At 33.7% G+C, this 13734-nt stretch overlaps 1 protein-coding gene across 1 annotated transcript in view; it reads left to right on the top strand.

Annotated features, from left to right (window-relative positions):
* Nucleotides 1-13734, top strand: part of CDH18 (cadherin 18) — a 518873-nt gene that overhangs the window by 166213 nt on the left and 338926 nt on the right. Inside the window, exon 2 of the mRNA XM_077115122.1 lies at nucleotides 4225-4709. Coding sequence (XP_076971237.1) covers nucleotides 4482-4709 — 228 coding nt within the window. The 5' untranslated portion in view covers nucleotides 4225-4481. The remainder of the gene's footprint in view (nucleotides 1-4224; nucleotides 4710-13734) is intronic.

Raw genomic sequence — 13734 nt, 5'->3', positions numbered from 1 at the left:
CTTATGAGAGAGAGAGAAAAAATGAAGATATAGAGAGAATATAGTGAAGGTAGAATATAGAGAATATAGTGAGGGTAAAGCACAGGCAGGTAAAAGAATGCCAGAACCCACAACATTGGAAATTGAATAATAACTAGATTCAGAAGAGGAGAATAATACTGAAATTGTGCATCATTGGATCCAAAATGACAGAAACTCTAGATCTAGTGATCAACCCATTCTTTAGCATGCATGTTGCCAGAAATATAAGTTATAGCTGCAATCAGCAAACTGAAAGTGTGACCTTAAGGTTTTAGAAGGCAGAGATTAGACTAGCAACTTGAAAGGGGAAAAAAAAGAAAAATAAGTAGCTCATTAGTTTTTCTTTTTTAAAAACTATTATTATGCTTACGTGAGAAAAATGACTTTTGTTCAGTATGTGAAACTTTCCCCTTATATAAGTATCCCAGAATTAAAAAATAATACAAATTTCATGCATTTAATTCTGCCTGACAGTCTGATACTTAAACAGTTCAACATGGAGATAGATAAGCTCCATGATTTTCAGTATGAATCATCTTCATATGAAGAACAGCCTTATCATCAGATGGATTTGAAGGTCTGAGCTTTGAGAAGTTCCCTTTCCATATGATGAGCATATGTTACCACTGGCAGGCAATTTTTTACCTAAGACATCCCTGTATCTCTCACAATGAAAGTATTGCCAAAAAAAGTAGATTTTTTTCATCACACTTTAGGTTCTTTTACATTTTTCATTTAAGCTAGACTTCCTCCACACAAAGTCAGATAAATTTCTCCCAGTATATTGCTACATTTTAGATGTTGACAATTATAATTCCATGTTTTTTAACATGTGAAATGATATCTCATGACAAACCACAAATATGGAGAATGAAATATTACATTTATGTGATAAAGCTGACAGTGTATTTATTATTTTTTAATACTTTTCAAAACAGGCAAAGGAAACATTTTATTTAAAAATAAGTAGAAAGCATTCTTTAGACTTCTTTGGAGTCCAAGGTTTGTAAGTTTAGAACCAAGTTGGAAAAAAATATTCAGTCATGGTTTTTACTGACAAGAAATAACATCTGTGGTAAATGTGAGAATCTTCTTCTTTGAGAATGAAGTTTCTGTTTTATTCCTATCTTCTATGAAGTCAAAAGTCAAAGGCAGACTGAGAGAGAGAACAGAAGATTTGAAAAGATTTATTATACTAACAGCTACCCAGAAAGTGTGCAGCATGCCATGCAGGGTACAAGAGGGAAACATCAGGGTTCATCACCAGGCAGAGATAAAAATGAGCTGAGAAATTGTCTTTAATGTGGTTTTTGTGGGAAGCAGGCAGTGATGGGCTGGGGAATGCCAGTATGGGATTGGCTGCCTATATAAGAGCATCAGAATTATCTAGAAGCAACAGATGTATGGGAGTGGGGAGCATTGGAGATGCCTATAGATGTTAAAGCATAAATTAGCAGAAACCAGGAAATGTGCTTAATACAACTTCTTTAGTGATCTTTGAAGGAATGCTCTCTGAAGACTTTTAAATGGCTTATGATTTAATCTTGGGTAATGTGAATAACTTCCATTATCTAGGAGAAGACATTTGGAAATATCAAGTTCTTGACATTGAAACAGTTTAGCTAGAAAGCCTCTCTACTAATCCACTGCCATTGAACTCTATTTCTCGTAGCTGCTGACCTTGCTACCATTACTTCTGGGCTGTTGGTGCCTTCACCATCCCTATAATGAATTTCTCAACTGTCTCCACGTCTATTCATTATTTGGTTCAGTGTGTTACAGCATATGACTGTCAGGCATAATTCATTGGCATGCAATTTAATTAAAAGAATGAAGAAAGAATGTATCCAGTTTCTAACTGTTAATTGTTGAACGCTTGGGTTCTTTCATCAGAATTAACACATTGAAGGGTTCCATGAAAGCAGGAATGGTATTTTGTTGCTACTTAATAAAAAAAGAGAGAAAGAGAAAGCAAATGTAAAATGTGTTTTCTTTTGTGTGATTATCAAGCTATGGTTTCTTTATTATTATTTACATTTTAATTATTTCCATTTTTCAGGGATCAATTCCATGATATACAGAAAGAAATGTTCATATTTGGGGTTCTGTCTTCTCTTATATATTAAATTATCTTCAAGCACAGTAGTGATGTTTTCATTTGCTTTTACTTTCCACAGAGTCACTTTTCATAATTGTCAAAAGCAAAGTCATAAACATATAGTGCATCTATTAAATTTAAATGTATTTTCATATTTTTGGGAGATCACACAAGATCATTGTTGTAAAGAAAATACTTGCTTTACATATCTGTAATGCATTACAAAAGTCATTTCCTTCACTTTCTACTCATAAATTATGCTTTGTTAAACAACTTAGCATAAGGGGCAAAGATGTTAACTTCATTTGAAAATCACACCACATGGTGTGAAAGTATTAAGATAACACTTTCTATATATTCATCAACTTGGCTTCTAAGAAGAAAGTTTCTTTTTCTGAATTCATGACTTGAAAATTAAGAATTTTTTGACAATTAAAAAATAACATACAAATAATTTATTAAACAAGCTCAAAATGATATTTAAAATAATAATGTGAGCCCTATGTTTTAGGTAATAAGAAAATTGAAACTTGAAAAAATTAAATGTTTCTCCTAACTTCATATTGTAATTAAATTGTTGAAAAAAGAGAATTGACCTGTTTTTTTTCTGACTCTCTTTCTGGTGTTCTTGGAATGTTGTAGCTAATATGGCATTTCTCTTTTGTACATGCTAAGAGAGTTTTTCAGTCATCTAAACTTAAATTCGTTGAGAAGATTTTTTTTGTACAAAATGTTTAAAAAATGCTGCTGATGATATAAGCATTTTTATTATCTGTAAATATGGGAACAGTATTGATAGAGAAAAGCATCCTTCTGTAGGGTCTCGTAATTTTTTTCATTTCTAACTCTATTTAAATATGATTTCTTAAATGTATGAAAGGCTAATGCTATAACATAGTTTATAATCAATTTTTAACATCAATTTCATTCTTATGTCAACTGTTTCATAATACTATGGAAATACTCATTCAGTCCTACATTTCAGTTTGTTCCAATTTAGTGGGGTGAATTTTATGGGATGAGAAAGAGATTCATCTAATAATTTTTATTAGGTAGTGTAGCCAATCCTTGAATCAATGTACATTTTCTAAACACATGTTCATATGCACATATACACAAAAAATACAGAAAAAATGCTACAAACTTTTATGTAATTTCAATAAGCTAATAATTTCTGAATCATCCTTGATTTTCACAGACCTTTTCATTTTTCTTCCAATAATGTTTCTCAAGTTTTATTTTGCTGCCCAGTTGCACTTAAACCTAACTCCAAATCCTCAGCATCTCTTATTTGAAAAATCAAAGCATTTTCCCATCTCTTCTTTTTTTGCCACCTTTCTTTTCTTCTTCAAATCCTTTCTTCACCCATGCTGCTACTATTATGTGACCTAAAAATCAAAACTAGTAATGCCATTTCCAATTTTGAAAATCTGTCCTGCCTGTGTATAAAGTCCCACTCTAGCATAACATTAGTAGGCTCTATCAAAATCTATACAAGCTATAACTCAACCAATTAAGTTGCATACACGCTATGCAGCCAGTCTCTTCTTTTCCCTTCTTTTCTTCTTATTTTTTGTTTTACATACTAAGCATTTTAATGCCCACTTGTTTTCTGTGTTGGCCTGTAACAGTATTTCTGCCTTAAAGGTATTTTTTTAAACTTCGTGATTGACATACAGTAAGAATCCACTGTGTACTTCGTACAGTGAATTTATGTTATGCATAACAAAACTAAAATAAACGCAAAAATTGCATTTAGGATGGAGTCCTTTAATAGATTACGTACCCTAAGGATAATACTACAATCAGCCAGGTGCACATGGTCAAGCATTATTTCCCCTCCCTCCCTTCAGGTGATATTCTGATTGTTTCAAAGAATATATACTTAATTGGGAATTGAAAGTACAGATAGGAATGTCCATGTAATACTGCTCACAGACTTGTGCATGAGTGTGTATTTATGTTTGTGTGTGCATATTTTCAAAAGAGCCTGCATAGATTCTTTGTCTATCAGCATCACACTGCAAAATAGTATAAATTGCATTCAGAGCAAATAGTTAAAATTACCCTATTTCATAACATGTAATTTTCTCTTTTTCCATTAGGTAGAAAAATGGTTGACTGTACTTACCTACTGTGAAGACCTGGACTCTGACAACTACAGCTTTAATTCTCAAAGTGTTTCAGGATGTAAATGTAGTCTGACCTTTCCCTGATGGGCAGTTAAATCATGGACATGCCAAACGGTTTACTTCAGACTGTCCTTCCAAAATCTTCTTTGGCATCTCTTTTGAATGCTCACTAAGCATTTGTAGCTGGCAAAGAATAGAAAGAACTTTGTGAACTGGCAAGTGATCTTACAATGAAAATTACGAGCACATCTTGCATCTGTCCAGTCCTAGTGTGTCTCTGTTTTGTGCAGAGGTGTTATGGAACTGCTCACCACAGCTCCATCAAGGTGACCAGAAACCAAACCAAACATAGTGAAGGGGAAACCGAAGTCCACCATCGTCCCAAAAGGGGATGGGTATGGAATCAGTTCTTTGTTTTAGAAGAACATATGGGACCAGATCCGCAGTATGTTGGAAAAGTAAGTCTTTATTTGTTGGTTTGTTTTTTCCCCTTCTGGGGAATTGTGGGATGAGATGAGGGTGGGATTTGAGCAGGATTTGAAGAGATGTGGAACATGGAACTGAAGTGTGAAATATAAAAACAATTACCTCTGGTCATTTGAAAATAATGACTATAAAAATGGAAATTTTCAGTCGTATCTCATCTCTCTAAGCATTGTTCCTGTACTAGCCAGAATTTTCTCAATCACTATTTTATACTTGCTCTTGTGTTAGGAGAAAAGGCTTCATTGAACACACAACTTAATAGTTTTGTTTTTTATTGCCATGAAGGTATATTGGAATTTGCGGTGTCCCTTTTCATAATTCTGATATTTATTATTGTTTATTTTATAATAATATAAATTATTATATGATAATAAATATTTGTATTTATTACTAATGCATCTGAAACTAAAAGAAGAAACTATATCGTGATATTTGATACATTTCTTCTAACTGCAAAAGAGGTTGAGTTCTAGAACATGTCAGATTTAAAAATCACCTGTATGATTTTTTTCCGATCCCCAAAATTACTTTTGGCAAAACTGCAGATATATTTTAAATATCAACTGTCTTAGTTTCCTATCTGCTAAAACAAATTCCATGCAATAGGTTGGCTCAAACAGTGGGAATTTATTGACTCTCAGTTTGGGGTCTAGGAGAAGTCCAAAATCAGCTGTCAGCAACTTGATCATTTTTCCCTGAAGATCCTGATATTATGGGACTGGCTGCTTGTGATCCTTGGACCATTGGCTTTTCTGTCACATGGCTAGGCACATGACAACATCTTCTCCTTTATTTTCCTGGTTTCATCAATTTCCAGCTTCCATTCTCCTTACAAAAGACGCTAAGAATCCAGATTACATCCCAACCTAATTTAATTGTGCAACACCTTAGCTAAAATGAACATATTTTAAAGATTTAATTACAATGGATTCAGACACACAGGAATTGATCAAGTTTAAGAAATCATTGTTTTTGTTTTTTGTATGTTGTATGGTGGGGTCACATTTCATTCTATTTCCATGTGAGTATCCCGTTATTGCAGCATCATTTGTTGAATTTTTTGTTTGTTTATTTGTTTTTGTTGGTTTTTTGTTTGTTTGTTTGGGAAGAGCATGGGCCAAGAATTGAACCCAGGTCTCCCACATGGCAGGCAAGAATTCTACCACTGGACTACCCTCACAACCCCAGAAGTTGTTTTTGATGCTTTTTGTTTGTGTGTTTGTTTTTTTCTGGAGTATATAATTCAACTTTACCACATTGACTAACTAAGCACTGGATGTACAAGATTTTTTTAATCCCCAAAGAAGGAAGTTAACAACATGATCAGTAATTTCAGATCAATTTCCCTTTCTCTCAAAAGTACAGAAATACAATGGTTTACCAAAACCTTTAGATTTGTGTCCTTAGCATTTTTTTTTTTCAAATAATATAGGAGGGCTTGAGCACAAATCATTTAGGATCTAGTTTAGAGAGCAGAGGAGAAGCTAAACCTTCATATGATTATTTACTCATCTTTAAAAGCAGCCACATTTAAACCATGCTCATCATCACCTATCAGTAAAGAGATTGGAAATTAGGCTCAATAAGTTCACTCAATACCTTTGGGAGAAAGAGAAGTGTAGCAGTAGGAATCTCCATGTTTGCAGGCTCCGGGGCTTCCAGTTCACTGCTTGACAATCTCTTCTCATTTTAGTCATGTTATACTACAAGATAGTATTCCATCCAAGCCAGAGAGCTTCCCTAATGTGTAGGCAGTGCAGTATCACAGACCATCTGTTCTAACCGTCATCCAGCAAGGACTGGGCTGCAGCTGCACCCACCATACAAGGCAGACGCTGTGGTGTTACAAAAAAAAATCTGAATATGGAAAAAAGAAATTCTGAGACAATTCTGGTATGTTTTTCTTCTCTGGATATTAAAATGAGAGAAAAAGGCTGGGCCATTGTGGGTCAGTAGGCAGAGTTCTCGCCTGCCACGCTGGAGACCTGGGTTCGATTCCTGGTGCCTGACCATGCAAAAAATTAATAATAATAAAATAAAATGAGAGAAAAAATTCAGCTTCATTGTATGATTTCATCCCTTCATAGGACCCTATGAAATCAATGAAAAAAAATTTAAATCAGGACATAGAATATTGAATCACAAGAAAAGTGTTTTTGTTATGAATTTCAAAATTCCGTTTCTTTATGTTTTTCAGTGTTTGGAAAGGGGAGAAAAAAAGAACAAACAAATGTTGCCCTTTTGTGTGCAAGCCAAGAGAAAAAGTTTTATCATTGAAAAATGGCTTTTATGCATTATTTTTCTGATTCCTTTCTCCCATCACTACCACCATCCTCAGAAATAAATACATATGTATGTACAAACATAAACATTTTATAAACTTGCAAATCTCAACAATCTACATGTGCTTCTTCTGCCATTATTTTAATTTGTTTAGAAAGGAAATTTCTATTTTATACATGCAAATATATTTATATTGAATGAGCCACATATTTTTGCAATGCTCTAGAATAAATTATAGAATCAATACAATTACTATGGACATGAGAAAAGGCATCTCCAAAAAAGAAAATTATTATCCCCTTTATTTGTTTCTGCTAAAGAAATGCCAGCAGAAGTTCAGTCAATGGAAACAATATAACAAGCATTTGATACAGTTCTGATGTTAAGAAACTATTTTTTATATATTAATATTTAAGTTTGTTTCAAAATATCCTTCAGGTCTTGATTGCGGTTTCCTACATCATCATTATATTTTGCAGTATAAAACATTTATTAGATTTTGGTTAGTGCTAATAAAATAAAAAATATATAATAATAAAAAAATTATTAGATTTTGGTTAGTGCTCAAGCTTAAATGTTTTGATACATGTGATTTCTTTCTTTTTAGATTTTTCTTAGTTTTTTCTTAGTCAATGATTGGATTTATTTTGTGTTTATTTTGTTGACATTGGTCAATATTTACTGTTTACTACTAACATGTGTATATGAGTAAGACTATGACTATAGCGTCATTTTTAGTGAGAAGAAACAAGTATACATATATGTACATACACATGCACATATAATATCAGTAATACAAAGACTGCCAGAATGTAGGGACCAAACAGATCAAATATCCAACTAGCATAGGAAAAAGACACATCATGGATTTGATCATTTGTTAAATGTCTTTTGAATAATTGAAGGGATATGAAAGAAAGAATAATAGCATATTTGCTGAATAAATTATATGGCAATCAGTCATTGCAATTTCAAGACAAATTGTTCACTTTCTCAAGAATAATGTTAATACTAACATAGAATACTAACTGTCTATTCATTTCTCAAAAGTTAAGCAATGATGAATGAATCCCTTCACAAATAAGAATATAATGTCATACAAATTCTTACCTTCTATGCAATTCTAACAGTCGTCCAATACACCACATGTGTCATTGGATTAAGCTTATTATCTTCATGAGGTAGTCATAATACGTTGTGTAAAGATTGTTGAGTTTGAGTTAGAGCTTCCCTGATTATTCTCTGCATTACAATTGATATGACTCTCATTTCCTGCTTATGTTTCCTTACTTGTAAAACTGAAAATCACTGGCACTTCTATCACTTATTGAAATATATTGTAATTATTACATGGTTTGGTATATTGTTTTGATTAGGGGTCAGTAAACTACGCCTGATGGGCCAAATCCAGTCTGCCACCAGATTTTGTATAGCCTACAAACTCCTTTTTTTTTTTTTTCTTTTTTACTTTTACATTGTTGGGAAAGAAAAACGAAAGAATAATATTTTTTGGAAATTATGTGGAATTGAATTTTCAGTACCTATATATAATGTTTATTGGGACACAACCACACTCATTCATTTATGGCTCCAGTGGCAGAACTGAGTAATTGCAATGGAGATGACAAAGCTTGCAAAGTTTAAAGTACTTACTATTTGTACATTTACAGAAGATTTTCTCAAGTCCCTGGTTAGGATGCCTACCTCTTCTATCGTACCATGAATGCCTTGGAAGGAGGTTCTAGGCCTATTTAATCATTATGCCCTTAGCATCTATCATAGTGCCTACTGAAATGTTCAAATATGATTATTCACAGAAATGTGTACCTAAACTCCAAACACTTGTAGCTGTGAAAATGATTGTGATAATTATTTGAAATGATTGAAACAAAAATTTCTTTCCATAAATGACCTCACATTTTTACTTTATAGATCCAAATTAAATGGGCATAGTTAAATTCTTTGCTCCACCTGGAAGGGCTTTTCCAGCCAAGAGAGCAAAGAAAACACCAGGCAAAGGCTGAGACATGAACCTTTATCATAGGTACTTACTTAGAGGAGTGAAGAAATAAATTAATCTAGAAGTCATTGTTCTAGTGGCAACTGATACAGAGGTGTGTGACAGCACTCTGCATTGATCAGGGGGGAGGCAGGGTTTAATAGTGGGGATAGACAAAGAAGGCACAGAAGCAAGAGAGGGCATACGCATGTTGCTAACAAAGTTCAATATTTCTTAATGTTTGTCTCTTTGGGACCAACTTTGCATGGAGTTAACCATGGGGAAAGATAATGAAGGTAGACAGCTGAGAGAGTACATGCAGGAATATGCATACTTGCTGACAAAGTTGGAAGAGTTGGCAAAAATATTGTTATGTTATACTCTTACACTTTCACAAAGCTCATTTCCTCCTCTCACACACAAGTATGCACACATTTACATATGTATATAAGATACATACACATACATTTATCTGCATCTACATACATCTGCATCCATGCTTTTTTTATCTTTATTAGAAAAGTTGTAGATTTACAGAATAATCATGCATAAAATATATTTTTATCTCTCCTCTCTGACAGAATTTGGAATTTTCTCTTTAGTCTAAGGCAATCTGTCCAAACCTTGACTCCCCACCCCATCCCATTAAAGAGTTTAATTTCTTTGCTGATTACATCTCTTCACCTAATTCAAGTTCGTCCATTCTTTCATAAAGGGAATTCTGTTTTGGCATTAAGTTTCCTTACAATTTCTCTCTCGTTTATTGCATTATTTAGATTTCATGCACACTTCTGAAAATTACAATAAGCTTGGTCTCCACTTTGCATCTCCCATAAAATAATGTCAAATTAACCTGGGTTCCTCTTTACTTCCTTTGATAAAGTCACAAATAACCAACCCAAAGACAAATCCTTTTGACTTCATCTAATAGATTCTTCTCTTATTTCAGGATGTTAAATGATTGTCTATGTGCTCCTTGTATCTGCCTCCACTTTTGTCTTCCATGGCATTCTTTGCTGGTTCTCCTCCTATCATAATAGCGATTTCATCTCATCAGGTTCCTTCTGGCAGCTTCACCTTAAATTTAATATTCTGTGGTTTGGTCCTTAACTTTGTTTTCATCACACACCTACCTTGAGTAACTTAATCCTAACTTCTACATACCTTAGTGCATAACCCCACAAAAATATTTTCAGTTCAATTTTTTTCTATTTGCTCCATTTATACTTTTCCATATATATATATATTTGGTATATGTTCAGTTGAATGGAATAACTACATATGCAAAACTGGACTCCATATTTTCACTTATCTTACCACTTCTATATAGCCTATCCTAACTCATAGCATCATTATTCAACTGGACAATTAAGCTAAAGGTATATGTTCCATTTATTTTTATTTCCCCCTTCTTTCATTTTTATATACTATCAGTGTCCTAAATTTTTTAACTCGTAATTTTTTCTAAGTGAGTGTTATTTACTATTTATGTATTATATTCTTCTTACAACCTTGCTTTTTTTCCTTGTCTGTCTAATTTTCCAGTGCTTCTTTATTCAATATGATCAAATACAAATGTTTATTCTTAACTGTCCCACTGTCTGCACACATATTCGCTTGGTATATACACTAAACTCTCATTTTTCTTTATCAGAACATAGTGAATTCGCTTATTCATGTTTAAAATACATATAACATGGCATAATATGGATGTAATATAATATATTTATCCAATGTTTATTATTGGTGCTCTTGTCTATACCAATTCCAGTAACATCCTCATTACCATCTACACACCTTTATTCCTCCCTCAAAATCCCACATTTGTCTGGCATACTTGTATTAGAATTTACCACCTAAAACTTTCTTTGTAGAAATTATCTATGGAAATCCTCAACACACACCATCCAATGAAACTTTCACCTCCGGGGCTTTGATCTTCTATCACTTCTCACATTATTGTTAATGACTTAAACACCAGTGTAAATAAAATATCCAAAACCCTTGTATCCCTGCATTTGTCCTCCTTCCTTCAGATAATCTTTCCCTGAACTGCATCTTACCTACTCTCTCTCATGGTCTCATCATAATTACTTGTTTCCATTATGTGCACAACCTCAGCTACAGTGTACTTTTACCATCTCTGTTGCCCAATCCAGGCAAAATCTAGTTGTTGTTTTCTTCATTTCAATTAAAATTTCTGAAGTTGTCACTCCTACATTTAGAAAAGAAAGCACAGGTATGTGAAATAATTTCATTTTAAATCATGATTATAAAAATCATTAGTCCCTCTTACCTTCCAGAAAAGCCTATTTAATTTTCTTTTCCTTCTATTTTATGGGTCCTTCAATCCCCCATGCCATGTATTTTAGTTTCCTAGCCTGCACCAGCAAATACCATTGGCTTAAACAATAGAAGTTATTTAACTTATGGTTTGGAGGGTAAAGGAGAGCCCAAGTCCAGGTATCATCAATGCAATGCTTTCTCCTCCAAGACTGGCTTTCTGGGGCTGGTTCCTAGCAATACTTTGTCCTTAGTTTGTCACATGACAAAGCACCATGGTGGCATCTCATGGTCTCTTCTTTCCATGTCCCATTCATTTCAGGTTCTTAGTGCTTCCTCTAAGGCTTTTTCTTTCTTGGTATAAATTTCACTCCACTTATAAAGGACTCTAGTAATAGGATTAAGACTCATCCTGATTAAGGTGGGGCACACCTTCTTAACTGAAGTAACCTCATAAAAGGTCTACCTAAAAATGGCTTCACACCCACTTAGATGGATTAAATTTAAGAACAGGTTTTTCTCAGGATATACAGCTTCAAACCACCACACCATGGCATGACTATTTAGAACCTTTTCAACTTACCTTAAATCTCCCATATCCTCCTACTTATATTTCTTATTCCACAGTTTACTTTCCTATAAGAAGAGAAATACAAGAAGAGAACTAACTGATCATTACATTGACAAAAATCTCAACCTAGAACTGTGTCAAAAACTTACCTTCACACCTGTTAAAATGGTTGAATATCTGAGGCTGTTTTAATATCTCAGGTAGCTCAAAGCAGATACCATGGAATGGGTTGGCTTTAAATATGGTAATTTATTAGCTTACAATTTGAGGTAGGAAAATGGAATCAAGACATCATCAGGTAATGTTTTCTCACCAAAGATTAGCTCTCCACAGTCCTTGGCTCCTCTGCCACGTGATAAGGCAGATGGTGGCATCTGCTGGGCTCTCTCTTCTCTTCCAGGTTTCATTGTTTTCAACTTCTTGCTTCTTTGGTTTTCTATCTCTGTCTGCTTTTCATTCTCTTACAAAGGATTCCAGCAATAAGATTAAGATCCTTCCTGGTTAGGGTAGGCCACAAGAAGAAACGTCATCAAAGGTCCTACTTACAATGAATTTTCACCCACAGGAATGTATTAGATTTAAGAACATGTTTTCCTATGGTACATACAACCCCAAAACACCACAGTGGCCAATCACTCTACTATAAGTATTAGATCATGTCCCCTGTTGTCTTATTGAGGAAATAATTTTGCAATTGTCCCCAGTCTCTTCCATTAAAAAAAAAAGGCCTCACACATGAGTATATTAACTCCCACCTTTGAAAATAAAACCTGTACATTTTCTGTTCTACATTTTCCTGCCTCCCAAAGTGCTTTCAGTTTTTTTTTTGCTTTGTTTAAAATACTTCATTTGAATGTTATAAAAATCAAAGTAACATGGCAATTTATAATAATTTTAATTGAGGAATCTCATTACCACCCTGCCCTTTTCTCTCCTTTTGTCCATTATTACTTCTGGGAAACCACTTTATTAAATTTGTGTGTGGTTTTCCAATTTTTCTTTATTAAACTATGAACAATTACAAATATATAATATAATACACATTTTCATGCAAAAATGTTAGACTAATATATACACGAGTATATGCTACTTTGACATTTTTCTGTATCAGTGTGTAGGGAGCTTCCTGATCTTTTTCGCAAGATTAGCAAAATAGTTAATCCATATAATAGCATATTATATGGATTTGCCATTCTTAATTCTATGTGGTTAACTTTGCTTGTATTCTTTACTTTCTCAAGTTGATTTGAATTGCTGTCCCATGTACTTTCATTTTAGCTTGAAGAATTCTTTTAGTATTTACTGCAGGCCAGATATGCTGGCAACAAATTATCTCTCTCTCTCTCTCTCTATTGAGAAATGTCTATTTCACTTATTCTTTTGAAGTATAACATTGCAGATACAGAATTTTTAATTGACCTTTTTTTCTTTTTCTTTCTGAACTTTGAATATGTTATCCCATTATTTTTCTGTCCTCCATGGTTTCTAATTGAAAATCATTTTTTTTTATCTTATTAAGGTTTCCTTGTACATTGTGCTAGTTTGGATCTTTTATCTACCTCACATAAGCCTATTTTCTTTTAATCCATCCCTGTGTGTGCACAACTATTGTGGATGGGACATTTTGCTCAAGTACTTTCCAAGGGGATGATACCCAGCCCGTTTAAGACGGGCCTCAATCCTTTAGTGGAGTCCTTTAAGAGAACTCATGAAAAGAGAGATAGCTTAGGAAAAAACCACTAGGAGAAGCTAAGAGAGAAAGAAATCCAAGAAACATTTTGGAGACAGCCATTGAAACCAGAAGTCAGGACCAGCAAACATTGCCATGTGCCTTTCCATGTGACAAAGGAATGCTAATGCC

The sequence above is a fragment of the Tamandua tetradactyla genome, chromosome 9, assembly GCF_023851605.1.
Source record: "Tamandua tetradactyla isolate mTamTet1 chromosome 9, mTamTet1.pri, whole genome shotgun sequence".
In the NCBI taxonomy this organism is placed as follows: Eukaryota; Metazoa; Chordata; class Mammalia; order Pilosa; family Myrmecophagidae; genus Tamandua; species Tamandua tetradactyla.
The sequence above is the reverse complement of the archived record's forward strand: the minus strand, read 5'-3'. Positions and strand labels throughout refer to the sequence as shown.